The sequence below is a fragment of the Babjeviella inositovora genome, assembly GCF_001661335.1.
Source record: "Babjeviella inositovora NRRL Y-12698 unplaced genomic scaffold BABINscaffold_2, whole genome shotgun sequence".
NCBI lineage: Eukaryota > Fungi > Ascomycota > Pichiomycetes > Serinales > Babjeviella > Babjeviella inositovora.
In genome coordinates this window covers 990,552-1,018,276 of record NW_017566839.1, presented here as the reverse complement: position 1 = coordinate 1,018,276, position 27,725 = coordinate 990,552, and the positions used below count along the sequence as shown (strand labels likewise).

General features: G+C 49.0%; 14 protein-coding genes and 1 non-coding gene across 15 annotated transcripts; 8 read left to right on the top strand and 7 right to left on the bottom strand.

Moving 5' to 3' along the window:
- The first annotated feature begins 68 nt into the window (after positions 1-68).
- Positions 69-1,308, top strand: BABINDRAFT_160066 (deoxyhypusine monooxygenase). Its single transcript, XM_019128036.1, has one exon. It carries the CDS (start codon positions 165-167, stop codon positions 1,128-1,130), a length of 966 nt encoding a protein of 321 aa, XP_018987163.1. The 5' UTR covers positions 69-164; the 3' UTR covers positions 1,131-1,308.
- A 222-nt stretch (positions 1,309-1,530) lies between these two features.
- Positions 1,531-3,560, bottom strand: BABINDRAFT_160065 (uncharacterized protein). The gene has a single exon (XM_019128035.1). The coding sequence runs from the start codon at positions 3,538-3,540 to the stop codon at positions 1,687-1,689; it is 1,854 nt and encodes a 617-aa protein (XP_018987162.1). The 5' UTR covers positions 3,541-3,560; the 3' UTR covers positions 1,531-1,686.
- Positions 3,561-4,708: 1,148 nt separating this feature from the next.
- SRT1 (ditrans,polycis-polyprenyl diphosphate synthase) lies at positions 4,709-5,608 on the top strand (the record flags this gene model as incomplete). The annotated part of the gene is made up of 3 exons (XM_019130327.1): positions 4,709-4,921; positions 4,962-5,107; positions 5,155-5,608. 3 exons carry the CDS (start codon positions 4,709-4,711, stop codon positions 5,606-5,608), a joined length of 813 nt encoding a protein of 270 aa, XP_018987161.1.
- Positions 5,609-5,783: 175 nt separating this feature from the next.
- Positions 5,784-6,431, bottom strand: VPH2 (Vph2p; the record flags this gene model as incomplete). Its single annotated transcript, XM_019131568.1, has 1 exon — positions 5,784-6,431. The coding sequence occupies one exon, from the start codon at positions 6,429-6,431 to the stop codon at positions 5,784-5,786; it is 648 nt and encodes a 215-aa protein (XP_018987160.1).
- A 171-nt stretch (positions 6,432-6,602) lies between these two features.
- On the bottom strand, positions 6,603-8,226 carry ARP3 (actin-related protein 3). The gene is made up of 2 exons (XM_019128034.1): positions 8,167-8,226; positions 6,603-8,053 (listed from the first exon to the last, which is right to left on the bottom strand). The coding sequence occupies exons 1-2, from the start codon at positions 8,202-8,204 to the stop codon at positions 6,820-6,822; spliced, it is 1,272 nt and encodes a 423-aa protein (XP_018987159.1). The 5' UTR covers positions 8,205-8,226; the 3' UTR covers positions 6,603-6,819.
- A 514-nt stretch (positions 8,227-8,740) lies between these two features.
- Positions 8,741-10,805, bottom strand: CCT5 (chaperonin-containing T-complex subunit). Its single transcript, XM_019128033.1, has one exon. It carries the CDS (start codon positions 10,775-10,777, stop codon positions 9,137-9,139), a length of 1,641 nt encoding a protein of 546 aa, XP_018987158.1. The 5' UTR covers positions 10,778-10,805; the 3' UTR covers positions 8,741-9,136.
- A 900-nt stretch (positions 10,806-11,705) lies between these two features.
- On the top strand, positions 11,706-12,341 carry RPA12 (DNA-directed RNA polymerase I core subunit). Its single transcript, XM_019128032.1, has one exon. The coding sequence runs from the start codon at positions 11,728-11,730 to the stop codon at positions 12,097-12,099; it is 372 nt and encodes a 123-aa protein (XP_018987157.1). The 5' UTR covers positions 11,706-11,727; the 3' UTR covers positions 12,100-12,341.
- A 54-nt stretch (positions 12,342-12,395) lies between these two features.
- BABINDRAFT_160060 (protein-S-isoprenylcysteine O-methyltransferase) lies at positions 12,396-13,247 on the top strand. The gene has a single exon (XM_019128031.1). The coding sequence runs from the start codon at positions 12,471-12,473 to the stop codon at positions 13,179-13,181; it is 711 nt and encodes a 236-aa protein (XP_018987156.1). The 5' UTR covers positions 12,396-12,470; the 3' UTR covers positions 13,182-13,247.
- Positions 13,248-13,672: 425 nt separating this feature from the next.
- On the bottom strand, positions 13,673-17,309 carry SIZ1 (SUMO ligase; the record flags this gene model as incomplete). The annotated part of the gene is made up of 3 exons (XM_019126925.1): positions 17,264-17,309; positions 15,721-17,218; positions 13,673-15,297 (listed from the first exon to the last, which is right to left on the bottom strand). Exons 1-3 carry the CDS (start codon positions 17,294-17,296, stop codon positions 13,673-13,675), a joined length of 3,156 nt encoding a protein of 1,051 aa, XP_018987155.1. The 5' UTR covers positions 17,297-17,309.
- Positions 17,310-17,995: 686 nt separating this feature from the next.
- On the bottom strand, positions 17,996-19,054 carry BABINDRAFT_165345 (uncharacterized protein; the record flags this gene model as incomplete). The annotated part of the gene is made up of 1 exon (XM_019130326.1): positions 17,996-19,054. The coding sequence occupies one exon, from the start codon at positions 19,052-19,054 to the stop codon at positions 17,996-17,998; it is 1,059 nt and encodes a 352-aa protein (XP_018987154.1).
- Positions 19,055-19,939: 885 nt separating this feature from the next.
- BABINDRAFT_174432 (uncharacterized protein) lies at positions 19,940-21,116 on the bottom strand (the record flags this gene model as incomplete). The annotated part of the gene is made up of 1 exon (XM_019130961.1): positions 19,940-21,116. The coding sequence occupies exon 1, from the start codon at positions 20,915-20,917 to the stop codon at positions 19,940-19,942; it is 978 nt and encodes a 325-aa protein (XP_018987153.1). The 5' UTR covers positions 20,918-21,116.
- Positions 21,117-22,107: 991 nt separating this feature from the next.
- Positions 22,108-23,984, top strand: BABINDRAFT_58530 (arginine--tRNA ligase; the record flags this gene model as incomplete). The annotated part of the gene is made up of 1 exon (XM_019132310.1): positions 22,108-23,984. Exon 1 carries the CDS (start codon positions 22,167-22,169, stop codon positions 23,982-23,984), a length of 1,818 nt encoding a protein of 605 aa, XP_018987152.1. The 5' UTR covers positions 22,108-22,166.
- Positions 23,985-24,286: 302 nt separating this feature from the next.
- Positions 24,287-24,382, top strand: BABINDRAFT_t94. Its single transcript has one exon. It is a non-coding gene; the product is annotated as a tRNA-Ser (tRNA).
- Positions 24,383-24,456: 74 nt separating this feature from the next.
- Positions 24,457-25,392, top strand: BABINDRAFT_160058 (rRNA-processing protein). Its single transcript, XM_019128030.1, has one exon. The coding sequence runs from the start codon at positions 24,505-24,507 to the stop codon at positions 25,075-25,077; it is 573 nt and encodes a 190-aa protein (XP_018987151.1). The 5' UTR covers positions 24,457-24,504; the 3' UTR covers positions 25,078-25,392.
- Positions 25,393-25,683: 291 nt separating this feature from the next.
- BABINDRAFT_165341 (uncharacterized protein) lies at positions 25,684-27,469 on the top strand (the record flags this gene model as incomplete). The annotated part of the gene is made up of 2 exons (XM_019130325.1): positions 25,684-25,758; positions 25,802-27,469. 2 exons carry the CDS (start codon positions 25,684-25,686, stop codon positions 27,467-27,469), a joined length of 1,743 nt encoding a protein of 580 aa, XP_018987150.1.
- Positions 27,470-27,725: the final 256 nt, after the last annotated feature.

The window sequence follows — 27,725 nt, the reverse complement described above, 5'->3', positions numbered from 1 at the left end:
GGCTCCTTCCATATAGATTACCAGAGTCTGGCCTTGGCTTCTCCTGTATCGCATGCATATCAAAAAAAGAAACGGAAAAAAAAATTGTTCCGGTGCTTGAAAAATTCCAATCGTACCATTAATCTCTACTCTTTCTTTTCCTCTCCAACCCTTTTATACACATCATGAGCGCTGAAAAACCTGCTGAAGTCGATGTCGACGCCGCATCCTTGGAACAATTAAGAGACATTTTGGTCAACAAGTCTGGGGACTCCTCCTTGGCGCTCAGGTTCCGCGCGTTGTTCAACTTGAAGTGCATCGGTGAAGAGTTCAAGCAGAACCGCGAAAAGGCCAACACCGCCGTGGAATACATTGCCGAGGCGTTTGCGGATGACTCAGAGTTGTTAAAGCACGAGGTTGCTTATGTTTTGGGCCAGTCAAAGAATCTTCACTCCGCCCCGCACTTGAGAGAGGTCTTGGCCAACGACAAGCAGCAATGCATGGTTAGACACGAGGCTGCCGAGGCCTTGGGGGCGTTGATTGACACCGAATCCTTGCCGTTGTTGGAGGAATACTTCAAGAATGACCCGCTCATTGAGATCAGACAGACCTGTGAGTTGGCGATTGCGAAGATTAACTACGAAACCAGCGAAGAGTTCAAGCAGGAGAACTTGGAAAAGTCGGCTTACTCATCCGTAGATCCAGCACCTCCATTGTCCATCGACCAGGACTACAAGATTGAAAAGTTGCAGAACATCTTGAACGACCAGGACAAGCCGTTGTTCGAGAGATACAGAGCCATGTTCCGCTTGAGAGACATCAGCACCGACGAGGCCTGCTTGGCGTTGGCCTCTGGGTTTGCCGATCCTTCTGCGTTGTTCAAGCACGAAATTGCGTACGTGTTTGGCCAGATATGCAACCCCGTCACTGTCCCATCCTTGATCAAGGTGTTGCAAGACAAGTCTGAGGCTGGGATGGTCAGACACGAGGCAGCTGAGGCCTTGGGGGCGATTGCTACCGATGAGGTCCTCCCAGTCTTGAAGTCTTTCTTGGAGGACGAAGACGAAGTGGTCAGAGACAGTGCTGTCGTGGCCTTGGACATGTATGAGTACGAAAACTCCAACGAAATGGAGTACGCTACTATTGCGTAGGGCGCAGGAAGTATCTTTAGAGAGGTTTCAATCAATAATGTTTTGGGAAGTGTAGCTGATTTACCGAGTAATGAACCGGAAGCTCCACCCGTCAGATGTTCTTGGGCGGGAGTAATCACTGTTGAAACGGATGTCGTTTTCCTTTGACTGATGCGGTAGTGGGACTTGAATTTACGTGACAAAAGTTGAAATGTATCTGCTAGTTTGTAAACGGAAAAATTTAGACATCTGAATCATTGCATTACCATTGGCGCATGAATGACTGGGTGTACCAGCTATTCCAATTGAAACAGGCACCATTCAGCCTGGAAGTGTGCTGGCCAGACAATACGTATAGATATTAGCGTCATACCTCCATGCTGTAAGTCATTGTTGGTGCCGCTTGCACTTCTACAAGTTCTTTCGTATTTCGTTAAATTACATATGTACGATGCATCATCAGCCCTTCATGCCATGGGAGGACCAAATCCTGCACAACCACCGATGGAAAGAGCATACCTACCCCTTCTAACACCCAGAACTCACAAAAGCATGCAAGCTCATTCACCCCCCCTCTCTACTTCCGGCCGAGGGAGAAGACAATCACAATAGACGTAGCCAACGCTAACAAAGCGCCCGAGAGCAAGACCTCGTTGGCCACACCTGGAATGAATTCAGCACCGCCCCTCGAATCGTTCTTTGGCGCGTGCTTGGCGGCTGGGGTGTTGCAGTAAATCAAATTGCTAGAGGCATGGGGGTTGTGGATGTACAAATCGGCTTTCTCGTTCGCCTGCCGTTTGTTGATCAACACGCAGTCGATCAAGTCCTGGTTGGAGGTGATGGCTACGATGTCGCCCTCGTCGTCGACGTAAGAAATGGCAAAATTACCCCGGATATCCTCAGTCCTCCCGGTGGCTTCGCCCTCAGCGTCGGAGCTCAAGCTATAGACGGAAAGCACAGAAAAGTCCTGCAGGCCCAATTTGGAGGTGATGAGCTCTCTAAGTGCGTCTACACCGTCCACGGGTTTCAAGCTAATCCTGTGGACTCTGCCGATTGGAGACTTGAACTTGAAGGCATACGGAACGTGCTCCACCTGTTCCTTTTCGTAGCCCGGGTTCAAATTGGAACGTCCGTTCAAGGAGATGGAGTCGGACGGCCCGAGGTCGTTGATGTTGAAACTGTTGAGCTCAGACTGGGTAACTTCCGGGATATCGAGCATGGAGTCGGAGTGGACGGAGTCGGAGTCGAGGTCGTTGTCAAAACCGGTCCAGAAGCGGTTCCAGGCAGGTCCCTCGATTTCGTTCCCGTTATCGTCCTTGGACTGGATGGCCTTGATCTGGTGTAGGGTGGCATAGGTCAACTTCAACACCTCGACGATCCCGATGATTTCGCCATCCTCGGTCACTGGCAAGTTCAAGAAGTGGCCCTCAAACATCTTTCTCAATGCCGCCTGAATTGACACGCCCTTGTCCGAGACGTCCGGCTGCGGGGTCATGACTCGGATAACAGAGACGGTTTTCGGGTCCAACCCAGCGGCAATCACCCTCAAAACCACATCCTTGGAGGTGAAGATCCCGCTCACCTGGGAGTCGTCACCGTCTCTGACCAAAACCGCGGTCGTGTGGTGCTCCTTCATCAACACAGTGGCTTCGTAGACCGAAGACTTGACGTTCACGTACACCGGAACGGCCTTTTCATCAAGGACCGTCTCTAACGTGGGCCCGTTCATCTTGGTCTTTAAGTTTTCAAAGTAGTTCAAAACTTCTAACGGCTGCTGGCCCATGCCCATCTCGCTGTTGACCGAGTCCAACGCGTCATACAACTTCTTGGACGACTGGTACATCCGCTCCAACTTCACCATTGCCTCGTTGTAGCACTTGGTAATGTCCAACACACCCACAATGCGACTGACGTCGTCCAAAACCGGCAAGTGCCTGAAGCCTTTCAGCACCATCAAGTTCAAGGCTTCCGAGGCGGCTGTGGCGGTGGTGGCACACATGGGGTTTGGGGTCATGATTTGGTCGATGGTGACGGCGGTAGCCTTCAAGCCCTTTCCGACGACTCTGAATGCCAAGTCTTTGGCGGTGAAGATCCCGCGTAACTGGTTCTCGTACTCATCAACCACAAGAATGCAGTTCTCGCGCTTGGCGCTCATTAACTGGGCCACCTCGTAGACAGTGGCAGACGGCTTGCAGATGATCGGCTCGGATGGTTTCAAGGATAAGACCGTACCGGGATCTGCCTTTCTATGCTTCTTGGTGGGCGTCTGGACGGGTCTTTTCTTGTTCAAGTCGCTTTCGATTTTGCGTCTGATCGCATCGTCGCGTCTCGACTGGCGCTTGCGCGAGTCCGAAACTGAGTTGTCAGTAGCTACCGAGGAGGCAGAAACGGTGGACGATGGTACCGGTCTTCTATTCATCTTGGAGGACATTGGTGGTTGAAATGAGGAGGTTGGTGTGATCTGACAGATGTAGCGCTAAAGTTTTGTCTGCCGGATCTGTGGGTATATGGGAGTTTCCCGATTTGGCAGGTAACGCGGCGCGAGCAGGTGCATAACACGAACTCGAAGCCAAGTGGGCATCCAGGAAAAGCATGTGATATACCGGGAGGCTAAGGAAGCTAATTGTATTCGTCTAAACCATAATATCGGCGGTGTGGAAACCAAAGAGTGGCTATATCGGCCGTAGCAATCATAGTGACGATAATTCGCAACTTAAATATTTAGCCATGATTACATGCTTTAGGAGCAAGTTAAGATATTTACTGAAAATACTAGGTTGGAAGGGGATCGGGTTGGATATATAACTAATGCGCCTCAGATGCTTTGGCTTGTGAATATAGGGGTAACCAAATCTTGTCTGATGCGTGTTTGTACGCATTTTTCAGATAGCTCTGTGGAAACAGTTTTGTAAGTGACTATGGTATAAATAACCAAAAGATTTTGGGATTACACTAGTGGGCTCCAACTAATTGTAATTTTAGCGTAGCTTAACCCCTTACTCCGAGAGGTGGATATTTTTTATGGTTTGGTATTGAAATATAGAATAATGGGAAACGCAGTATCCTAGGACGACTCAGGGCTACTTTCACATGAAAAATTAGTACTGAGACGATGCTTATTACAAAGTATCAACACTTAATCGAAAATGGTCAAATAAGGAACTGAATCTCCAGACTTCAAGGATTTAGCCAATCAATTAACCAATTAAGTATATTCAGTCTACGCGGTAATAGTAGACACAGAAACCACGTTAACGTTTGTAACTTACGAAAATTTAACTGGAGAAGTTTCCAGACCAGCCAAATTTATCGCAAATTACCATATATAAAACATAGCTCCATTTGATCAAAATTTTAATCCTTTATGATAAGCATTGCCTCAGTGCTAATTTTGCACATGAAAATGGCACCAGAGTCGTCCTGGATACCACCGCGTGTAACGAGGTGCGTTCCTGCCACAAGAGACCGTTTTGCAGAGGCAACCGTTTTGCTATTTATTAGCCGCCGCGTTACCATTTCTAACTAACTCTCTTTCCATTAATTCAGTTACCCTTTCAATATCCCAGGCCCAACTAATCATACCTTTGAACCACTGTAAAATGACCCGTTCATGGCTTTTCCGCACCTTTGACCATTCGTTCCTTTTGAAATATGCCGCCGAATTTGCGCAGCGGGTTCTTACCCACATCATCCGAACCGGCCCAGTCCCGAAACATATTGCACTCATTATGGATGGAAACAGAAGATTTGCCAAACAAAACAACTTGCAATTGAAAGACGGGCACATCGCAGGGGCCCAATCCCTCGCTAAAGTAAGTACTGCAGTGAGATCTCTTTATACAACACTAACAGATGCAGGTTTTGGAGGCATCGTACAAGTTTGGAATCGACACCGTCACCGTATATGCCTTCTCGATCGAAAACTTCAACCGACCAAAGGCCGAAATCGATACCTTATTTGGGATGTTGAGGGAGAAGCTCCAGACTTTAAACGATTCGTAAGACTACCCCTATGGCCTCTCCAAGCCGCAATACTAACGAATAGAAACTTCACGGGCAAGGAAGGCTTGAGAATCAGGATTATCGGAAACAAGGGTATGATTCCCGAGGACATCCTCACGGATCTCATGCGGATCGAGGATGCTTCCTCCAAGGAGTATACGTACACCCTCAATGTCTGCTTTCCATACACGTCCCGCGACGACATCGCCAATTCCATCAAGACCGTGCTCCATAAAGTGGACAAGGGTGAGCTCTCTATTGATGAAATTGACCAGAAAGTATTGTACGACAACATGTATTTCGGCGCAGACTCCCCCCATGTGGACATTTTGATCAGAACCAGCGGCCACACCCGTTTGAGCGACTTTATGTTGTGGCAGTCCAACTACAACTCCACGATTGAGTTCGTGGATGTGCTATGGCCCAATTTCAACTTTGTGCGGATTGCCATGGTCATCGTCAAGTGGAGTTACTACAAGACGTTGATGTTAGAGTGAGTACTACCGCGAACTAGTTGTGCATCAACCACTAACGTCTATTTCTAGGGACTTGGCCGTAATCTCGCTGCACCGTAGGAGAGGCGTAGCATTCGAAGATATGAAGCCGCCGCCTCCTCTTATCTCCGTTACTGGGAGATAACGAGGGCTCGCAAAAGCCAGGCACCTCCCCCAGTTACTTTTGCTTATAAACCAGCTTGCCGATTTCATACGTCTCCACCACGCTTTTGACCTCCTTTTTTCGCCTTTCCGTCTTCTTTGCATCGTCAATCTTGGTTAAGTAACCGTTGAAGACTACCACCTCGGCCACCAATACAAGAATACCAAAGAATAAGCATAGTAGCACCCTGTAGGCGTCGTTCAACTTCCACGAAGTGTTGGTCCAGTACCAAATCGCGTAAACCACCGAGCCTACGCTCAACAAGATATTAATAATGGTGGTTATTTGGGATTTGAGCTCCTTGGTTGCCTGCGCCGGGGTAAGTGGGGCGTCCTCTCTGAGCGAGTTCTGATCGTAGGTGGAGACGTGTGGATTGACCAACCGCTGGTAGTCTTCCTCTTCCTTTCTCAAACGCAACTGCCGCATTGTTTTCAAGTACTCTTTAGTCTTTGGAACCTCTTCAACAATCTTTGCCGGCTTGTATACGGATGTGGATTTCAACAAGTCAGCGAAGGCTGGTGTTGGCGATTGGGATTTGTAAAACTCAAAGAGCTCACTGTGGGTGATGTAGTCTTTGGTCTTCAATGCCTCCTTAGCATCTTCGGAAAGGTTAGATTGAGATATAAGCGTGGAAAGCTGCTCCGAGACGAGAAGTTTGGGCATAGCTACCTGTTTGACAAGAATAGAAAATAGAGGGTGGAAATTTTTATGTAATGTTGTACCGCTAATCTACAGGCTGGAAGCGCAGTGCGGCGCGGTCGGCCATTAAGGGTATAAGATGGGGGCCAGAATGGGCTTTATTAGAACAGAATAAACAAAACTTCAACATGACAATACGAAGTATGGGTGCATACACACTGTCTTGGGTGATAGCTATTGTGTATCACATGCATATCTTTTGATACGACAATTAACCTTTGAGCTTCGCCAATGCGTAACTCCCCAAGATCAGCGCTAGTGCCCTATTTCCGATCAGCTCCCACTGACTGGATATGCATCTCCTCTATTTACCTACAAATTATAGTTCAAATCAAAATGTGTACACGTACAACTATGGTACACCAAACAAGGAGAAGTTACGGACAATGTTTGGCCCGTACTCATCGTAGTCCTGCTTGGTGTGACAGTAGCTCTTGAACTCTGCAGTTTGGGCCAACAAGGAGCCTCCGAACCAGACGGCATTTCTCTGTCTTCTGTGGGAAATAACATTCACATCCACACCGGTGCTCTTGGAGCCGGACAATCTCTCGCTTAACTGGATGCGCTCCTTGACAATGTCCTTGATGTCGCGCTGCAAACGGCGCCCAAAGTCCTTGAACATGGTGGAACCCCCGGAAAGCACAATGTTCTTGTACAAGCCCTTTCTAACGTCGATCGGCGACGCCTGGATGACTTGGTCGACCACGGTTGGAAGTGGGGTGAGAAAGTCAGAGGACGCGATTTCTGGGTTGAAGAAGATTTCCGGAGCAAGGAAACGCTCATAGCCCACGTCCACCACCTTCCGCTGCTGGGTCGTCTCTACCATATACTGCGCAAACTTGTCTGGGTGCGAGTCGAACTTGGTGAACTCCTTGACAATGTCCGGGCACACGTAGCAGAAGTCCTGCTTGATTTTCTCGGCCGTTCTCAACGAGGTATCGGACTCGCCTCTGTCTCTGAGGAGCGACTGGATGAACAACGTAATGTCACGTCCCGCAATCGGGATGTTTTTGATTGCAGAGCCAATGACATAGCCTTCAGCCACGGGAATAACGTGCGTCACACCGTCACCAGAGTCGATCACCGTCCCGGTCAACGATCTGTCTTGCACCTTGGAGCTCGTCCAGGAGGCCGCCAACGCCAACACCGCCTGCACCGCAATATATAAACCGGCGCAGTTGAACGACTCAAACATGATTTCCGCCAAGTTTTCTCTGTTTTCCGGCGGATTCAACGGCGGTTCGGTCATGAGGAAGTAGTGGTCTTCCGGCTCGCATCTCAAGTACTTGAAAATGGAGCTTTCCCAGAACCGCTCCATGTGGTCCCAATTATCGATCTGCCCGTGCCTAATTGGATACGATAAACTATAGTTCGGGCCATTCGCCGCACTGAGCGCCTCGTCACCGATGAAAAAGTCCAAGTCCTCTGTGCCGCGCTTGGAGGCCACGTTGGACGATTTCCCCGAGAGGTACGTCAGCTTCGAAGGTTTGGACGACGCAGAGGTCGAGCGTGTGGCAATTGTGGTTGGGAAAACGAAGGATGGCGAATCGTTACCGGCCAAACCCAACTTGGTTAAACCGGTACCGCTAAAGGGGTTAGTAAGTGCCATTGGGATGCCTCGATAAGGCCAAAAAGGGACACTACCACGTACTTGTCTGCGGGATGTTAGTATTGATTGATAATAGGCTGGTAATCGTACGTACCCATCACCACGGCTGGTGTGTTGATTGATGCCATTTTGGTTGTGGTTGCAATTGGGAGTGGTAGAGAGGTTGACGGGGTGGCAGAAATACGTTATCCGATAGAGCCTGACAAGAGACTGGGAGGGGGGGTGGGTGAGACACGACCGGGGCGCAAGAGAAGAACAGACGGTGGGTGAATAATATTGGAAACAATATACGGTGAGCTGAATCGGCTAATCACTGCGGTTGGGAAGCACCGGCCAGTTCTCTACTGATTAGGTATTTAAATACACTTGTCAAACATATGAATAAGTCGTAGAGTAAGATCGGGAGGGCGCAGGCTATGCTGGTGATGCTCAAGCAAGGATTGATAGTGGGATTATAAGTCTACATATTCTGTATTTAAAAATAACAGTAAATTACTCATAAAGGCAGGTTATTGAGCTTCAGAAATTTCTAAATACCCATGAGAAGTAATAATTATGAGTTGTATCGCGAAGAACCAGCCTCGGGACGCTCGGCATCAAGGCTGTGTACATGCTTGGCTATATATACAGGGAACGTTCATAGAACAAAATGGCCGAGGGGCTTAACAAAAGCAAAAATTTTAATGGCTTACAAATGCAGGGTTTAACCAGAAAGGAGAAACACTAAGGTGTATTGCAACTCATTTGCCTCTTTGACGGTTTCGGGTTTCTACAATCATTGTCGTTTAGTATAACCAAGTAAAGCCCTAGACCCTAATACGAACATTGCCCCGCATAGTGTTGATCCAATAACCAAACACTCCATTGGTGTAGTTTGAGCTTGTGATGTACCATGAGCGCCATCAGCACCACAAATCGTATTGGAATATGTAGCGACCAAATAGATCAACCCTAGACCGCAATCTACAGGCTCGTTTCTCACAAGAATTTACCCGCATTGCTTCACAATGTAAGGCTGATAACAAAAAAAAATTATAAGTACACGGAGCTGGCTCCTCTATCAGTATTCGTCCTTTCCGCTGATGATCACGTCGTTGATCTTCAACAACATTCTGCACAACTGAGTGGCCAAGATCAACTGCTGCTTTTTGCCGATGAGCGGGTCAATGACAAACAACTCCTTCATGTCGTTGGTGCCCTTGCCCAAGCAGTCCACTCCCAAGTTCGGGTTCCGCTCCTTGACCTGCTTGGCCTTGATGGCGGTTAAGGCGTTGATCGGGTCCAACCCAGAGTTTTCGGCAAGCGCCATAGGAATCGCATCCAATGCGTTGGCGAACGCGCGGAACGCATACTGCGAGATCCCGCTCTGCTTGTCGGCAGCTTCCGAGACGGCTATGGAGGCGGTGATTTCGGCAGCACCGCCACCGTACACGACTCTGTTGTCCTTGATCAAGTTACGCACCACACAGATGGAGTCGTGCAATGCTCTGATCGACTCGTCTACGATCATCTTGTTGGACCCTCTGATGAAGGCAGTACATGCCTTAGAATTGGCGCAGTTTTCAATCACCAACATGCGGTCACGGGTGGTCCCAAACTCCAACTCGCGCACCACACCGGCCTCACCGAGTTTCGCTGTGGTCAAGTCCTCGAACCTTGGCACAATTCTCCCGTTGGTGGCGATAGCAATCAATTCCAACTCGCTTCCACCGACCCATCTGACGGCTGGGAGATGGTTCTGCAACAACAAGTGGTTGGCTTCGTCGTCGAAACCCCATTGACAGATCACCATATTGGCGCCGGAGTCCTTCACCTGCTGGATCATCTGGGTAAACACCTCGTGCTCGTAAGTCTGCAACTTCTTGAACTCATCCACCGACGAGATATCCAACTTGTGCTTGGTCTTTGGCTTTGGTGGCTCGAACGGACAGGTCAAGATGGCCAACTTGGCATTTTCCACGCGCTTTGGCATCTGTGGATGCGAAAAGTCCTTGTCTAGAATCACCCCCTTGATCAACTGGGAGTCCTTGAGGGCACCCCCGACCTTACCCTCCATCTTGATCAACTCAAAGTCCACGGTCTTGTGCTCAAAGTCCGCGACGGTCAACACGGCGTCCACCGCCATCTGCGCGAATTGGTCGTGACACTTGGACACGATCTTGGACCCCAAAGAGGTCTTGGCCGCCTTCAACAAGTTGGTGTCGTTAGCTTCATTCTGGATATCGATGGTGTCGGCAATGTCGTCCAACTGCTGGACAGCGATCTTACAGGCTTCCTCGAACCCATTGGCAATCTTGATCGGATGGATCCCCTTCTCGATAAGCTCGAGCGCCTGGTCGAGAAGTGCGCCCGCAAGTACAACCACACCGGTGGTCCCGTCTCCGATCTCGTCGTCCTGCGACTTGGACAACTCCACGAGCAACTTGGCAATCTGGTTGTCCAAGTCCATCTGCGAAAGAATGGTTGCACCGTCGTTGGTGATGGTGATCTCACCGTCGGTTGAGATCAAGATCTTGTCTAACCCGCGCGGGCCCAAGGACGTTTTGACGATGCTGGCAACCTCGCGGGCGGCAAGAATGTGCGACTTGGTGGCTTCGATCCCGTGCGCTCTCTTCTTCTTCCCCTGGTCGCGCACAATAATGAACGGTCTTCCCATCTCATCTTGCGCCATAATGGCGTTGGAAAGGTCTGGCATCTCCATTGTAGCGTGTGTTTTATGGGTTCAGGAGCAGATCGGAGGGTGTTTGCGGCTTGATTTGTTTTATTGTGCCACCAGCGCGTGAATTTTTCGTGGACGTAAATCTCACGTGCAGGAGCACGTGATAAGAAGGCCATGGAAGGAATAGTTGGAGGGTTTGAAAACCGGCGGATATGCCAGAAAGGCTATATTGGAGAAACTTTATTGAGGGGAAGTCATCAGAGAATAAATACAGCTGGTACCAGAAGCTTTGGCCGCAATCTCTGGTGCTGTGTTAGTAGGTGCTGTTCCGGGCGGTGGTTTCTTAGAGGTTCTGTGGGGAGAAGGCGTAGCTGGCGATGACATCAACTAAATGGGCAAAAACGTTTCATGGCTTAATGTTGTTATTTTGAAGAGGGTTTGACAAAGTTCCATAACGCGGAAGGAGACCATGGTATGCTGTAAATATTCTGGGGCGAGATATACGGTCGTACCTCTGTTACACCTAATTAGCTTTTCATACCGACAATCCGGGATGCTTACCTGGATCAATAATCTCGGTAAAAATATATTTAGACATTTTTAGCCAACTTTAAGTCGACCCTAACACCAGTTCCGAATTTACAATTCATTAAAATTAACGAAAGTTCGGCCAGAAACTAGTTCGTGTATTAGTCAAGACCTATGTGCAGGACCTGTCCAAACCTTCATTGAGCTCTAGATCTCCCCCTTACAGATACCGGAGGGACTACTCTGGGGGAAGCTCATAAAACTCTGATATCAATATGAGCTCCATATTCATATTTACAAGTTGTGGATCAAGATGCATTCCTACGGATGGCAATGCCCTGACTGGCTTACCCTGTAAGTCGTTTCCCAACCGACCGCTTACATACAGGTGAAAAAAAAAAAGATTAAAAAAATTTAACAAACGAGATAGTTTGGATCACATCTTATACCCACCCCATCTTACTATGTCCGTTGTTGGCTCCTTGATTTTCTGCACCGATTGCGGTAACTTGCTCGACTCTGTTACCGACAAGAAGACCTTGGACTGTGCTTTATGTGGCAAGGCGTACCATTCCAAGAACTTTGAAAACTTGAGCGTCGTGACGAAGTCTGCGGACGATGCCTTTCCCTCGGCTTTGAAATCCAAGAAATCGGTGGTAAAGACCTCCTTGGAATCCGGTGAGTTGGAAGAGGGTGCCACCATCAAGGAGAAGTGTCCACAGTGCGGGAACGAGGAAATGCAGTACCACACCTTGCAACTCAGGTCCGCCGATGAAGGTGCTACGGTGTTCTACACGTGTACATCCTGTGGCTACAGATTTAGAACCAACAACTAGAGACCTCCCCTCTTTTCCACTGCCTAATGCGGAGTTTTCGCGGTTGCAAGCCTTCCCCATTGTCCGTGGCTGACCCCTTGCTTAAACTCCATATCCACCCCCCTTTTGTATTATAGTAATTGCATCCCGTTGATAGTATCGCCGTATTAGCAGTGTAGAAATCGTCCTCATCCCGGGAGAGTGAAAATCGTCACGAGCCCTGCGGCTCATTGGCCATCCCGATTAGGCAATTGCATTTGGAACTGTCTTGATCCAGTCTGGGTATATATTCTCCCGAGCTGCTCGCCATATTTCCCCTTTTTAACATCGATAAACATATCCTTTTAACATTGACAAATATATCCTTTTAGCACCGACACACTTTCCTTTATATGAGTGACGGTGAATCTGAAATAGACCTTGATGTCCACCCCGATATCAGGGAGAATCCGCTCGATGAGGTGTCGCTTACGGCTGCCATCCTCGGTCTTGTCTGCGGAGTATCCATCACGCTGCTTCCTTACTTCCGTTTTAAGACTTTGAATCTCTACCTAGGCTTCCTAGCTGTTTTCCACTTTCTAGAATACTATGTGACGGCCCGATACAACGCGGACAAGGTGGTGGCGGACTCGTTCTTATTGTACTCCAATGGCCTGGCCTACACCGCTGCTCACGCCTGTGCGCTCGCTGAGGCTATGATCGAACACTACTTTTTCCCCCAGTTCAAGATTTCCCACCCCTATGTGACAACTATTGGGTTTGTTTTGGTGGTGGCGGGCCAGGTGTTGCGGTACCAGGCGATGGCCACGGCCGGGAGATCTTTCTCCCACCTCATTGCCGTGGAGAAGAAGAACAGCCATACCTTGGTAACCGATGGGGTGTACCGTTTCTCTAGACACCCAAGCTATGCAGGGTTCTACTGGTGGGCTATTGGGACCCAGCTCATGTTGCTCAACCCAGTGTGTTTGGCCGGGTTTGCCGTAGTTCTCTGGCGCTTCTTCAACAGGCGCATTGAAGTGGAGGAGCGGTATTTGGTCCAGTTTTTTGGACAGAGGTACAATGTATTTAAAAAGAGCACCGGAACCTTGATTCCATTTGTGTGAGAGTTACTATAGAGAAATGAAGGTTTATCAAAAAGTTAAGAAAGAGCAAATGAAGTGAGGGCCTAGGATCGACATGTGAGTTACCAGAGACAAGTGTCAAATTTTGGCCGTTGTAGTTTTCCACCTCCAGTTCGATACCAGCGTCTTATTTCCCATAAAGATCCTCCATAGGTCATTCGTGTGATTATCATAACGGCCCTTTATAGGTCATCCGCGTAATTTACGAGTGCTCGGACTTATGTCCCAGGGACTTACTCAATTTTGAGATAAATCCTTACCCCCCATTAATGTCTTTCATTCCCGGATACTCTAAACGAATTTTACAGGTGGGGGGTTTCAACATTAACGCCACTAGTACAACGACCATATGTGCGACTCGAGCTATTCCTAACCTTTTTATGTTAGCCATTTATTCGTATATAAACCGACAACGTGACAAGGTAATTAACCCTCATTGGTTACCTAACGTATCGCTTGCTACCAATACCAGTTCACTCGTTATCGGACCAGCACAAGTCAATCACCTCAACATCATCCAGACCAGCCACGGGAGTGCGCTTTGCTGGTGAATGCGCCTCCTCAGAGTGCTTCCGCTTCGGCGACTCGACCAAGCTACTTTTGAATCGTGGAATGACGGGAATGTGGGGATACTTCTGGAACGTGGACTGTTTCGAAGCACCGTTGAGATACAATTTGGTAAGGGGTGTGCTGTCGTCTGGCACTGGGCCAAAGCGTGACGGGGAGAACCGCGACGCCAGCTGGAGCACGTTGTTTTCAGACCACGAAAGGTTGAGCTTTGGGAGGGATGGCGACGACTCAAGCGTTGGGGTGGAAGAGGAGTGAGTCGTCAGAGGGACGGCCAGTAGTTGTGGTACCTGATTGGACGAGGCCAGACTTTGGGTAATAGAGGTTACAGACCGGGAACTCAAAGGCTGAACCATATTGACGGGAGTGGATACCTTTAGAGTCACACCAGGAGTGGTAGCTTCTTGGGCAGGGCTTGCCGGAGTGGGAATCTTCGGGGAGGTACCAACCGGGGTGGTGGCGTTTTGGAGAGTATCGGATATGTTGGCCATTGGGGTCATCTTTTGGGTGGAATTGGCCGTAGAGTTAGTGACAGGTTGAACAACGTTCTTAGCGGTCAGTTGATACTGTACAGCTTTGATCGTCGAAAGGGAGACCGCAGAATAACTTGCCACTGGAGAACCCGAGGAGAGACTCGCTACGGAATTCTTCGCGTTCGACAGACTCAAAGTACCGTTTGTAGCTGTAGTCACCGGAGTAGCTCCCGGAACGACGAATTTCGGAGGAATCTTCAAGGCCGGAAACTTTGAAGCTGTCCCTGGGAGCTTCTCCGGCTCTGTACGGGTGATACCCAACACGTCCTGACCTGTGAAACCGCTAATATTAAGCGGCGGTGGTCCCGAGCTTGGCCGTGGGCCTAACGATCCGTTTGGTACGCTTGCTTGTGGCACCGCGTCTGTGTTACGGAACAAGCTGCGCGTCGCGTCGTGCGACGGCGCGAGCGAGCTAGACGTGTTAGCTCTGAAAAGGCTGGGCAGCGAGGCGGGTGGGCCACGGGGTATGGTCCCGCCCGTAAGAGAGACAGTTCGCGTAGGCGGCGTTGGTACCGGCGGGAAGAGCCACGAGATGCGTTGTGGGGGAGAAGGCGAACCTTCAAAGCCATTTGCATTTGCATCTGCAGTTGCAATTGCAGTGGTATTTACGGTTGCATTAGTGATAGGGCCCGTGGAAGTGTTTGTGGAAGTATTTGTAGAAGCTTTTGAATTCAGAGGTTTATGGCTCACATCTGAATTCATCAGAACGCGCTTGTTCACAATCGCTGGTTGAGCCTGAGAGCTCACAGCCTTGGGCCCAAGAGGTGGCCGACTCAACGGCTGAGGAGTTCTGCCATTTGGCACGATTTGCGTGTGCCCCACACGAATCTGCAATGACGGAATATGCGAGGGAATGCCATTGAGGCTGTCCAGCGCTTGAAGCTGCCGTTGGTGGAGATTTCTGAACGATACATACTGGTCGGCAAGACCCGGCAGCGGCAGCTGGGAGGAATCTAATGGAAACTCGTGCCCGTTGGTAGCCGATTGATGGGTATGGGCTGGTATTGTTTGGGGATTTCCGGAGCTTTGCAGAGGATTTATGCTGTGCAAGTGGTGAGAATGGGTCCGTTTTGCACTTTGGTGAGAATGACTCTGGCTAACATTTTGAGGGTGGGGATTGCGTTGCGGATCCGCCACACTCGCATTAGAGTGAGGGCTGGGATATTGAGTTTGATGTGGATACGCAGTCGGGTGGGCATCAGTCTGGGAAACAGCAGCATGTGAAGGGTTTGCAGTCACGTATCGATGGGGGCTGATGGCCGCATTCGTAGTTGGGTACGGGCTTGGGAGAGGCATGCTAGCGCCTGGAATAGAATTTGAATTTGGAGATGGAGTAGGATTTGAATTTATTGTATTCTCATGTGCCGGGCGCTCGGTCGTCAACACCACATTTGTATTGACGGCCGCATCCGAGGTCGGACCTTCATTTAGATCGTGAGTATTTGACACCGGTTTTGTCCTCTCTTCGGATTTCTCAGCTAGCGTCACGGTCGACTTAGCAGCTGATTTCGGCTCTGCCTTTACAACCGGCTCGCTCTCCTCCTCACTATCGCTATCCAATGAAATCACCTCGATGTCCTTTGAAATACTCATATCCGCATTCGCCGCTGGTAACTCATCCTTCATATCTGCATCCTTATTTGCACTATTTGCATTATTTGCATTATTTGCATCTGTTTTCGCTCGGCCCAGCTCCTTCGGTTTCGTGTCGCCCCCCTCACTCGCTTCACGTCTAACCTTCCACCCTCCATCCTCAGCCAAATCCACCACTTCATCGTCCTCTCCCGTCTCCTTCAACACCTGACCCATATACTCACACACCGCGAGGTCTTCATACTTGATTTGACTCGAACAGATCGGACACTGCCACGTGGGAACCTGCTCCTGTAACTGCAAGAACGAGAGTCCATCAAAACATTGAATGTGCTGGCAGAACAATGACTTACACGGCGTCTGCATTCGCATGTACAGGAGCGGACACTTGAGTGACAAGGTCGCAGACACCTCGGTGATCTCGTCGTCGCTGTTCGCATACTCACCACGGATTTTTTGCACGGTGTGCTGCACAGGTATTGGCGCGCGCATGGTGACCTGCGCCAATGCATGTTCCGCACTGAAGCGCTCGACGATGTAGAACGACACGTAGAAATCGGTCTTGGTGAAGGCGTAGACCATTTCAAACACGTTGGTGAACGGAGCTGCGCGGTAGTATGGTGTGAGGTTCGCGGGGCGCGATGTCCCCGGACGGTTCTTGATTCCCTTTACGTTGTCCTTGATAAGTTCCCCGTTGAGGTGAAGCTCGAGCGGGTGTGGGAACTGGAGGAGCGCGTGTGGCGCGCCAGCGACGCGTGCGGCGCAGAACGCGAGAAGTTGCACATGCGGCCCTGCAGCGAGAAGTTCTTGCTCCTGGGTGCTGATGACAAAGTCAAGCTTCGCGGTGCCACGGGTTTCAGGCGCGCTCACCGCGAGGATGGGTGAACCATGGAGCATGCGCTTGAGGCGGTAGAACGGGCTGGGCTGAAAGCACATCGCAGGCGCAACGGGCGCGGGCATGCGCTTCTTGGGGGCGGGTGCTGCCGGCGGGGCCACGGTTGCGGCGACGCCGTACTGAACCCCACTTTGTGAGATGTTTGTGGAGTGCGAAGGCCCCGCCGCGTACCCCACTGGAAGTGCACGCCCGGCGCGGGGCGCGTTGTACAAGTCCTGGTGGTTAGGGAGCGGTGCACCGGAACTTGCCTGGTGGAAGAGTGTATGTGCGGCCTCGACGAGTGCAACATCCGCCTTTGCGTATGCTGTTTGCACATGGGCCTGGAGCCGCTCTGCCAAGTCGGCCTTGCGCCCCAGTGTCGCCAACCCTATCGCACGCGCGACGTCCTTCATCTGGTGCGCCTTCAACCGTGCGAGCGTCGCGAGCGCAGCCTGGAAGTTAGTATTGGCTTGGGGCGTTTCTATGGGGGTACTTACACTGTAGTGCTGTTCGATCGGCGCCAGTGACATTGTTGGTGATGCGGTGGTTGAACTTGTGATGATGGATCAAGAAGTAAACTTGAAGTAGAGAAAAATCGCCGAGCGCGACACGACTATGCGCGACTGGGGATGCATCTGAAGGGCGCGCACGCGGTGGGAGCCCACGTGCACATGATCACGAAAAAAGGGTGACAGTGTTATATGCTATTAGGGGCGAATTTTATAAAAAAAAAAAATTCTTGGGGTATGAGTAGAGTGTTTGTATGGATATCTAGAATAGTTATTATAGGATGAACTGTATGTGATGGATAAGTGTTAGTAAGCTGTTTTGGTATATCAACGATTTGCATTTCTACCAGGGCTCACTGATAGGTACGTTTGACGTGGATTGTCGGGCGATGGAGATATCCGGATAAGCGTAATACACGGTATCACGGGTATTTACTAGGAAAATGAATGACGTTAAATCGAAAGCTCCACAACGGAAGATTATTAAAACAGAGATCTAAACTCCGCTTTCAGCTTGATCTGATGCTGAGCGCATAAAACAATTGAGAAATATATAGGTAATTTATGCAGATGGTTCATACGTAATTTTAAAAAGGAACCGACCACCGAAAAAGGTACATGAGGGGGCCCACCTCTCCAAATATCTATAGCCAACTATTTGCATATATCAAGCGCATTATAAACTTTAATGATAGTTGCTCTTGTAAATGGTGTATATACCTAGGTATACTTCTCGACCGCCTCGTCTGGTCTCGGCGGGACGAAAACTCCGTAGTCCAACGCAAATGTCTCCTTTGACAATATCTGTGGATCGTGGTAGTATATTGGAGGAAAACTGAAATCGTCGGGATGAAGAACTACGGGAATCGTTGGCATTGACTGGGACACAAACGACGGCTCCTCCCCTGAAATTGCCAAGTCGGGGTAACCCTGGTAGATACTGGTATGAGGGATCGTCTGGGACATTGGGAACATGGGAGTATCCATTGTGTACGAGAGGGGGATCATGTTTATCTCTGGGGATTGAGCCTGTGGTAAAAAATGTGGCTGATACGCCTGAATTTGCTCCAACAGGTCTTCAAGATAGAGCAGAGACTCTGGGGAGATCATCGGCATTCTTGCAGCGTTATCCAATACCGAGTTTTTTACTGGCAGAATGTACGAAACATACTCCTGTTGAAGGTTTCCGGTTTTTAGTAGCTCTCCTGGTCGCATTACGATGGCGTATTTGGATAGAACCTTTTTGATGGCCAGGCTCAATGAGGACCAGGGGAATACCTTGATCTTTTTCTGTATATTGCATGTTCTAGGATTTTTCATACCCATCAACTGCTTGTAGAATGTCTGTAAGACCGGATCCTTAGACGAAACGGTTGTGGGGTTGAGAATTTGCAAGTTTCTTCTGATCCGACCTTTTTCCTCCACCTTGAAGGTTTTCTCATCCACTATATGCTCCAAGAGGCGGATAATATCTACCGATGTTACGATAAACTCGTCCAAATCTTGGCAATAGATGCATGAGATGACGGATTTGTCGCCTGGAGCCAACTCGGACCGAGTTGCAGCATCTAGTTCGGAGAAGCAGATGGATACCGAATCAACATCCCGCAGAACGTGGAACTTGATCAATTTTCGGAGATGTTCAGGGTTCCAGTTCCCTGTGACACCCGAGAGCAGATTGTGGATAAACAATTCAAACGACTTTTTGACCAAGCTGGTATCCAAGGCCTGCTCATCGGACAAGGACGATAGGCGCACCAACTTCGGAGTTTGTTTCATGTTTGGGCTTCCCAGCGCAAAGTAATACAGTTTGGGAAAACGCTTCGCACTTCAAACTGGGATCTATTTCACTCTATAGCCAGTGGCAGCTTCCTGGTGCGGGCGGTTGGGTATATATAGAGGAGGCGTTTGCTTTGCTGCTGTAAAATACGCCAGTTGAATACCCGAGGGCTGTTATATTAAGATTATTGCTTGCATATGCAAAGTGGTTCATAGTAAACGATCCGGAAACTACTGGAAGGCCATGCGCACAGAGGGTCTGGGATCCAGCCTTATCGCCTAAATCTTGGATCCCGGGACCATTTATCTGCTATTTTTCAAGCTTGGTCGAGGGCTATTTCCGTGCTCGGGGATTTACCCCGTGAAAGGTGAGACCGCTCAGTTTGGTGCGTCATTACATACACCTGGGGTTACGTGGCATGTTCATTTATTGGTACGCCTAAAGCTGGTTCCGTAAGCCCCACCATTACTATACGGATGACAGCGATAGCATAATAACGCTGCACAAACTGAGACATTTGAAGCAGATGAATGCATGGGGATGGGCCTGGTTCTGTGTGAGGCATTATCTATGAGGAAGGTCGAGCTGCATGCTGCGGGTGTGGTAAGACATTATGCATATGCGATTTGCTTAAACCCTTTGCTCGGCCGATTCGGTATCTAGCTTCTAAACAACGCTTTTACATCGGAGCAGAAAATTAATTCTAAAAACGGGTTAGGCAAAAAATTGGCTTCAGCCAGATCTGAACAGGTGATTTAATTAGCAGCGAGGTGCCTTACCAACTTGGCCATGACAGAAATACCGTCGGGATTCTAGTCGACAAAATTTCCCACTCTACAGTAAACTTTTAATATATATATTGATAGAATTTACTAAAGACAAGTTTATGTATAGGTGCTTGACCACGGAAGCACAAAATAAGAATATTCTCTGATGATTCCATTGTCGTCGAATACCAAGCTTTCACAATCAGTATCAACATCAAGTTTCCCTCCGTCCTCGGTGTGAAACTCCAGGGCTTTGGTTGTAGTATCTTCAAACAAAGAATATTGAGCTTGGTTCTCAAAGCTGAGTCTAAGAGCTGGAATTTCTTCAGATATCGAATCAGCTGCCTTTCCCTTGTCTTTTTGGTCATCTCTCATGTCTGCATGGTTTATGGTGGTACGGTACATTAATTCCTTGGGCTCAGGGTTTATAGATGAGGGGTCGTTCCCGTATGAGAGGGAGTTTATAATCATACCCAATGCCTGGTCTACCTCCTGTAGTTCTAAGTCTTTCTGCTTAGGAAACGTTTGTAGCGTATCTCTGAGATTAACTAGGGCCAATATGACTTTATCATTAACTTTCAGTTGAGCTTGCAAAGCCTCTTTACTAGACCTAGAAGTGCTCTGAAGGTCTAGTATAGTCGCGGTGGTATTCTCCAAAGCTTTTCGTGAATCTCTGGCAAGCCTCGTATAAAGATTCACAAGCTGTTTGTACTCACTTAAGAGAAGGGTGTATGATCTCCCACTAGTACTTGATGGTGGAGTCTGTTCTCTACCAGATGAATCTCGTGGGATTAGGGGTTTAAACATGCACGATCGTAGTCTTGGGTATGCATTTCCCTCCTTTGCCCGATGCATTTGGAACCTCTTTGTACCATTAAATAGTTCAAGGTCTCGGGGGAAGGGGCGAGCGATCTGGGGGTTTGCCTCTTGGATTCTGGTGACTTTATTCTGGTGAGGTGTAGCTAGCAAAAGACCGAGAGATATATTATCCCTGGTACCTGTATCAAGAGGGTCAATGCCAAATTCTGGAGATATATTTGGAAGTTCCCGGGTTAGGGTTTGGAAAGAGGGAAGGCTCAAACTCCTCGAATCCATCTTTAAATCGGTCTCAACCAGGAAGTGGGTATCTATTGCGGCACTTATCTGAGTATCAAACCTCTGCCTCACTTCAAAAGCCGGAGCGGTGTAATAGGTGTCGGAGTATAAAAGTTTGGGAGACAGTTTGGTGGAGAACTATCTGATTGTTAATCTCCGAAACGTGCGGTTGTGATCCAATCGTACAGGCGTAACTTTGTAGCAACGAATCGTGTTAGATAATAGACATTCTTATTTGTTATGATTCAAGATATTTGTTCAAGTATCGGAGTATCTGCCTAAAGCATTGGTTTGTACGTAGTATGCTCTAAGCGCATATGCAAGCACAAAGCGACATAACTGGTACAAATTTGGGTTCTCGCTCCCAAAGCTTGCCGGGAGAGTTTTGAAACTAGAATTTTTTGTCAAACATGGTTTAATATAGGAGAAGAGCACTAATTTATGGGCTAAAGTACAGTATAAAACAAAGTAGAATTTCCATGGTCCTGGATTTACAAACCCATCACAGATGAGGATTACAGCCGGTTTCATGGGAATCCAGTCCCTTGCTTTTATGTTGTACGGCAAATCTCCGAGTAGTACAAGAGATACAAGATCATTGCTAAAACACCAGCTCTTAAAAGTTTTAAAGTAATTCACCCCTGATTAAAGGTAGACAAAATCGTCCTAATAATATAAAAAATTCCTAGGGAATAATGAGGGTGGCCCGCCGCTGTTTCCCACTCAATGTATGCTCACAAATTACCACAGCTTGACGAACTAAAGAAAATATGCTATAAAAGTCATATTTTTGCAACTTCCATACCTACGACTATTTTCTTTTATCCTCTCCGGGCACTTTGTCGGAAGTACATGTCTGGCCAACCGGGAGCTGTGCCAACCCTACCTCTCAATAGCCGGTTCTACATGTAACCAGGGCTTTTACGCTTAACACGACAGTATTATACTGTCATAATTTTCAGTTATAAAACCAATCCGATAGATTTCAAAAAAAAGGGGTTATGTCTTTTATTCGCTCCGCTTTTTCCGAGACTGTCCACGGGAATTTATGACATTCCGCAACCCATCATTTAAGCCCATGCTACGCACTTGCTCTCGGTCAGAGTCACGTGCGAAAATTTTTATCTCTGAGTCAGACTTTTTCAGCCGTCACTTTTGCTGTCATCCTTGTTCTGCAATGCGCTTTATCAGACTCGCCACGCTTCTTCGAAGACCCATCCTCCCCAACTTCCCAAGATTACACCACACCATGTCTGTTGAATCCATCACTTCCAGAGTTTCCGCGCTCGGTCTTACCCTGCCGGCCTCCTTCGAGGGCTCGCTTCCAGACCACAACACTATTGATTTGTTGAGAAACTTTGTTACCGAAGAGCTCGCCAAGGTCTCTGGGGTTGACGCTTCGCTCATCTATCCAGCATTGGACTGGCCTAGCACCATGGACAAGGGTGACTTGATCATCGCCATCCCCCGCCTTCGCGTGAAGGGCGCCAAGCCGGCGGAGTTGGCGGAGAAGTGGGCGGCTGAGTTCCCCAAATCCGAGTTCCTCTCTGAGGTTAGAGCGCAGGGACCGTTTATCCAGTTCTTCTCTGCGCCAAAATTCCTCTACAATGTGGTTGTCAATGATGTGTTGACCAGAACCGCGGCGTACGGGTCCGCGCCGTTGGGGGCCAACAAGAAGGTGATTATCGAGTTTTCCTCGCCAAACATTGCCAAGCCGTTCCACGCAGGCCACCTCAGATCCACCATCATCGGTGGGTTCTTGTCTAACTTGTACGAAAAGTGCGGCTGGAATGTCACCAGAATGAACTACTTGGGCGACTGGGGGAAGCAGTTTGGTTTGCTCGCCGTCGGGTTCGAGCGCTACGGTAGCGAGGAAACGCTCAGCACTGACCCCATCAACCACTTATTCGAGGTCTATGTTAAGATCAACCAGGATATCACTGCGGAGGGCGATTCCGTTGCGCCAGAAGAATCCACCAACGAGAAGGCCAGAGCCTACTTCAAGAGAATGGAGGACGGTGACGAGGCCGCTCTCAAGATCTGGAAGCGCTTCAGAGACTTGTCCATTGAAAGATACATCGACACTTACGCGCGTCTTAACATTCACTACGACGTGTACGCCGGTGAGTCACAGGTTTCGGCCGAGAAGATGAAGGAAGCCACTGACTTGTTTGAGGAGAAGGGTTTGCTCGTTGAAGACAAGGGCGCTAAGTTGATCGATCTCACCAAGTTCAACAAGAAGTTGGGCAAGTGTCTTGTGCAAAAGTCCGACGGGACGTCGTTGTACCTCACCCGTGATGTTGGTGGCGCCATTGAACGTTACGAGAAGTACAAGTTTGACAAAATGATTTACGTCATCGCGTCGCAGCAGGATTTGCACACCGCACAGTTCTTCGAGATCCTCAAGCAGATGGGCTTTGACTGGGCCAGCAAGTTGGAGCACGTCAACTTCGGGATGGTCTTGGGGATGTCGACCCGTAAGGGGACCGTTGTCTTCTTGGACAACATCTTGGAGGAGACCAAGGAAGCTATGCACGAGGTTATGAAGACGAATGAGGCCAAGTATGCGCAGATTCCCGATCCGGAGAAGGTTGCCGATCTTGTCGGTGTCTCCGCTGTCATGATCCAGGATATGCAGGCCAAGAGAGTCAATAACTATGAATTCAAGTGGGAGAGAATGACCTCTTTCGAGGGTGACACCGGTCCGTACTTGCAGTACGCACACTCCAGATTGCGTTCCGTCGAGAGAAAGTCCGAGATCCCGGCCGAGAAGTTGGTTGGGGCCAACCTCGACTTATTGACCGAGCCGTGCGCCGAGATGTTGGTGCGTATCTTGTCGCAATACCCAGACGTCTTGCGCAACGCGTTAAAGACCCACGAGCCTTCGACTGTTGTTACCTACTTGTTCAAGTTGACCCACCAGGTCTCGTCTTGTTACGACATTCTCTGGGTTGCGGGTCAGGAGGAGGACTTGGCCGTCGCGAGATTGGCGCTTTACGCTGCTGCTAGACAGGTGCTCTACAACGGTATGACCTTGTTGGGTCTTACCCCGGTTGATAGAATGTAATGGGAGGGGCCAATTTGTTTGATACGGCGTAGCAGTATGAATACACTGATTATAATTGAGGCAGTCTGTAGTCTGGTGAATCGTTTTATGTCGCGTCGAGATGGTTAGGGAACTTTGATGCATGTTGATATAGTTTGTCCAAGTTTTCATTGTGGTTTTCGATTGATAAATAAAAGGGCTAGGGGAAAAAGGTATGGCCCGTAATTTCATAGCATTTATGCTACAAAGAGACAATATTTGAATAAATGCACATCTTCGATGGCATATTCCAGATAGCTTTCTTTAAAATGTCATGAAATTCGGGCACTGTGGCCGAGTGGTTAAGGCGACGCCCTGCTATTATGTAACAGTTTAGGCGTTGGGTTTTACCTGCGCAAGTTCGAATCTTGTCTGTGTCGATTTCTTTTTTCTTTTTCCTTCGTATCGTGCGGCGCACCAATATATATTTTTTTTCCTTCACTAAATAAAAATCTTTCACCTCAAAGATCTACCCCAGAAACCTCTTCTTCCGCTACACACCATGGGTAAAGCCAAGAAGACAAGAAAGTTTGGCCTTGTAAAGCGTACCTTGAACACCAAGAAGGATCCCAGATTAAAGCAGAACCAAGAGAAAGAGGGTCCAGCCAAAAGCGACCCAGAACTCGTCAGAGACGTGCCACAGGTGTCGTCTGCGTTGTTTTTCCAGTTTAATGAGGCAATCAAGCCGCCATACCAGGTCCTTATCGATACCAATTTCATCAACTTCTCGATCCAGAAGAAGATCGACCTCGTTAGAGGTATGATGGACACCCTCTACGCCAAGTGCATCCCTATTGTCACCGACTGTGTCATGGCGGAATTGGAAAAGTTGGGGCCAAAGTACAGAATCGCCTTGAGATTGGCGCGTGATCCGAGAATCGAAAGGTTGACCTGTTCCCATAAGGGCACCTATGCAGATGACTGTCTTGTTCACAGAGTAATCCAGCACAAGTGTTACATCGTCGCTACCAACGATGCGGACCTCAAGAGAAGAGTCAGAAAGATTCCAGGTGTGCCGATCATGACGGTGGGCTCCAGGGCCTACGCCATCGAGCGTTTACCGGACGTTTTTTAAGCATCACCTATACTTTTTACGATTATCTCAGGGCTGGACTACTTCTACTTTCTCATTGAATTTCGATTCTCTTTTGTATTTTTATAATTCACGTCGAACCACACGAATGCAGTGATTTACCGCAATAGAATGCAGTGCTGAAACTTGTCAGGGGCCATGCACCACTTAGAGCGCTCGAGACTCGCTTTATCACCTGAAACAATCCACATATTTGGAATAAATGATCAAGGTTAATGCTTGCCAAATCCCTCACATCTATGAGAGTGCACTATGGTTTCAATTCAAAATTCATCTTAGCACAGAATCATGGATGTTTCATCTGTAGATTATACACTGTTGAAGCTCTGTCTCACTCTAAACTAAAGCGGTATCGATATAACGCCGATTTCCATGAAAGCAAGAGCGGTAAAATTTTCAATTCACTACGGTTTATCCGTTTAGCCACATGTACTGTGCCATGAATTATAGATGTGGTTTACATGCCGAAACCCATCGAGGGTGCCATGGTCGTGCCCCAGCCATCTTTCCCCTTGATAACAGCCCAACTAGATCAACGTATTCCCCCTCCATACTATTGATCCCTAAACACCGAAGCTAATCCTCATTATGGCTTCTGACTCAAAAATTGCCCAGCTTATGGAAATGGGTTTCTCGCGGGACGATGCCCTCGGTGCCCTCAATGTACGTACGCCGCGTTCTCTCAATTGCACTACTAACCGACCAGTCCTCCAACGACAACCTTGAGACGGCCATTGGGATCCTTTTCGGGGAACCTGCTTCCAGCGAACGGGCCATTGTACCTCTAGGCGCTGGCAATAGTGCCGTGAGTCTCTACCATGACGAAAATGTCGACACAGACACCGGAACGGTGACCCACACGGATGCCCCGCCGCTTCCGCCGCGCCAGACGGAGTTCCAGATAGACCCGGCAATCTCCAGCCACCTTTCACAGTACACAGAGCCGCGTAGTGAGTGGAGTATCTATGAGGACGAAGCGTATGACGTGTTGAATGACGTGAGAAAGTACCAGAAGGAGACGTTTCTTCCGCTGGTGCTCCTTCCATCCAGCCGCTACTTGGAAGGGTACTTGGCCCCGCTATTGACAATCCTCCAGCAGGTGCCCGCGTTCCGCGCCGCCCTCTTCTCGGTGGACTTTGAAACGTACGGCTTTACACCGGACTGGTTCAAAGGAGCAGCTGTGAGGGTACCAGACACCGAAAACCGTTTCACGATGGAGATCCAGCGGTGTGTGGCATTTCTCGAGGGCTCGCGCTGGTTTGCCTCCACTAAAGGTGCCACCAGAGCCTTTCTGCGGCAGCTACTGATGCTGTTACAGGATGTGCAGACCCTGGACGAATTCATTGACGCGGTATTGGTTGAGCTAGAGCGAGAGGTGGGGAACATGGACACAGCAGCGGGGGAGGAGCTTGCTCGGCTCTTCCGTTGCGAAGTCTACGATGACTCAGAAACGGCCACTACGAGGCAGTTCAAGCTTGACGATGATGACATCAAGCAGAATCTTTACGAGTCGTTTTTTGCATTGATCTGGGGATACGAACCAGAGCGGATTGAAACGGTCTACGTTACCCGACTCGGCGATGTTTTAACGATTCCGTTGATCAAGGGCGAACATTACGCGAACACGGCCCTGGGGATTCATCTTGAAGAGCGGTTCTACCCTCAGGTGTTTACCCAGGAGTACCAGGCGTTCATCTTAGAGTGTGAAGAGGCGCGGGCGACAAGTTTGGAAGCTCGAAAAAAGGTTGCGGATCAGATTTCCCGGCTAGAACAGCATCAGGGAATCTCCCTGGCGTCGTTCCTTGACTCTGCTGTTAAGTTTCTCGAGACTGAGCATGAGCATAAGGCGATAGACGAGCTCCGCGAGCTCAAAGCAACGACTCAGCTGCGGATTGCCGAGTTGAGGGATTCCTCAGCGAGCCTGAACCGCTACGACCGTTTCAGTTACGGCGAGATTCTCCAGGATGTCATGGGCAATAATTGCCCCCAGCCTTATCTCCTCACCGGCGTGATTGCTTCCTGGGATCGCTTCTACTACCTCACCAAGCGCAAGGAACCGCCGTACGACCATCTCTGGGTGGCGGTAGAGTTCAGCCGCCACAGTGGCGCTTCTGATTTTTCCATTCAAACGGTGGACTTTGCGACCGTTGCGGATAGTGCGCGCGATCCACGTGACGATGTCACAACATTGTTCTACGTCAAGAGTGATGTGTGGGAACTGGAAGAGGCCACAGAGATCCCGGCTGCGTTGCAAGAGTTTTTGCAGCAGGACTGCGAGACGTTGGAGGAGTCGATAGCAAATTTCAACAGTGATGATAGCGAGGAGGCATCCGTGATCAGTGTGGAGAGTGAGGAGGAAGATAAACAAGAATAGGTTGGATATATCAGAGAGACTCAGTGGTTTGAGATTTCTGGTTTTGTCGGACATCTTGGTAAGCATTTAGAGTGCACCGGAGGTTGTCCTAGGTTGGAGAAATACGGTTGGTATATCGCATATAGTCAATCCACCTACAGATTAGATTTCGGATCAATAAGGAATAGGTAAAGTTCTGGTTAGCGTATGTCAAGGTCGAGGGTAACCTCTATGGCATCGCATATTCTGTAGCTACGCATCTTTTACCTTTAACTTC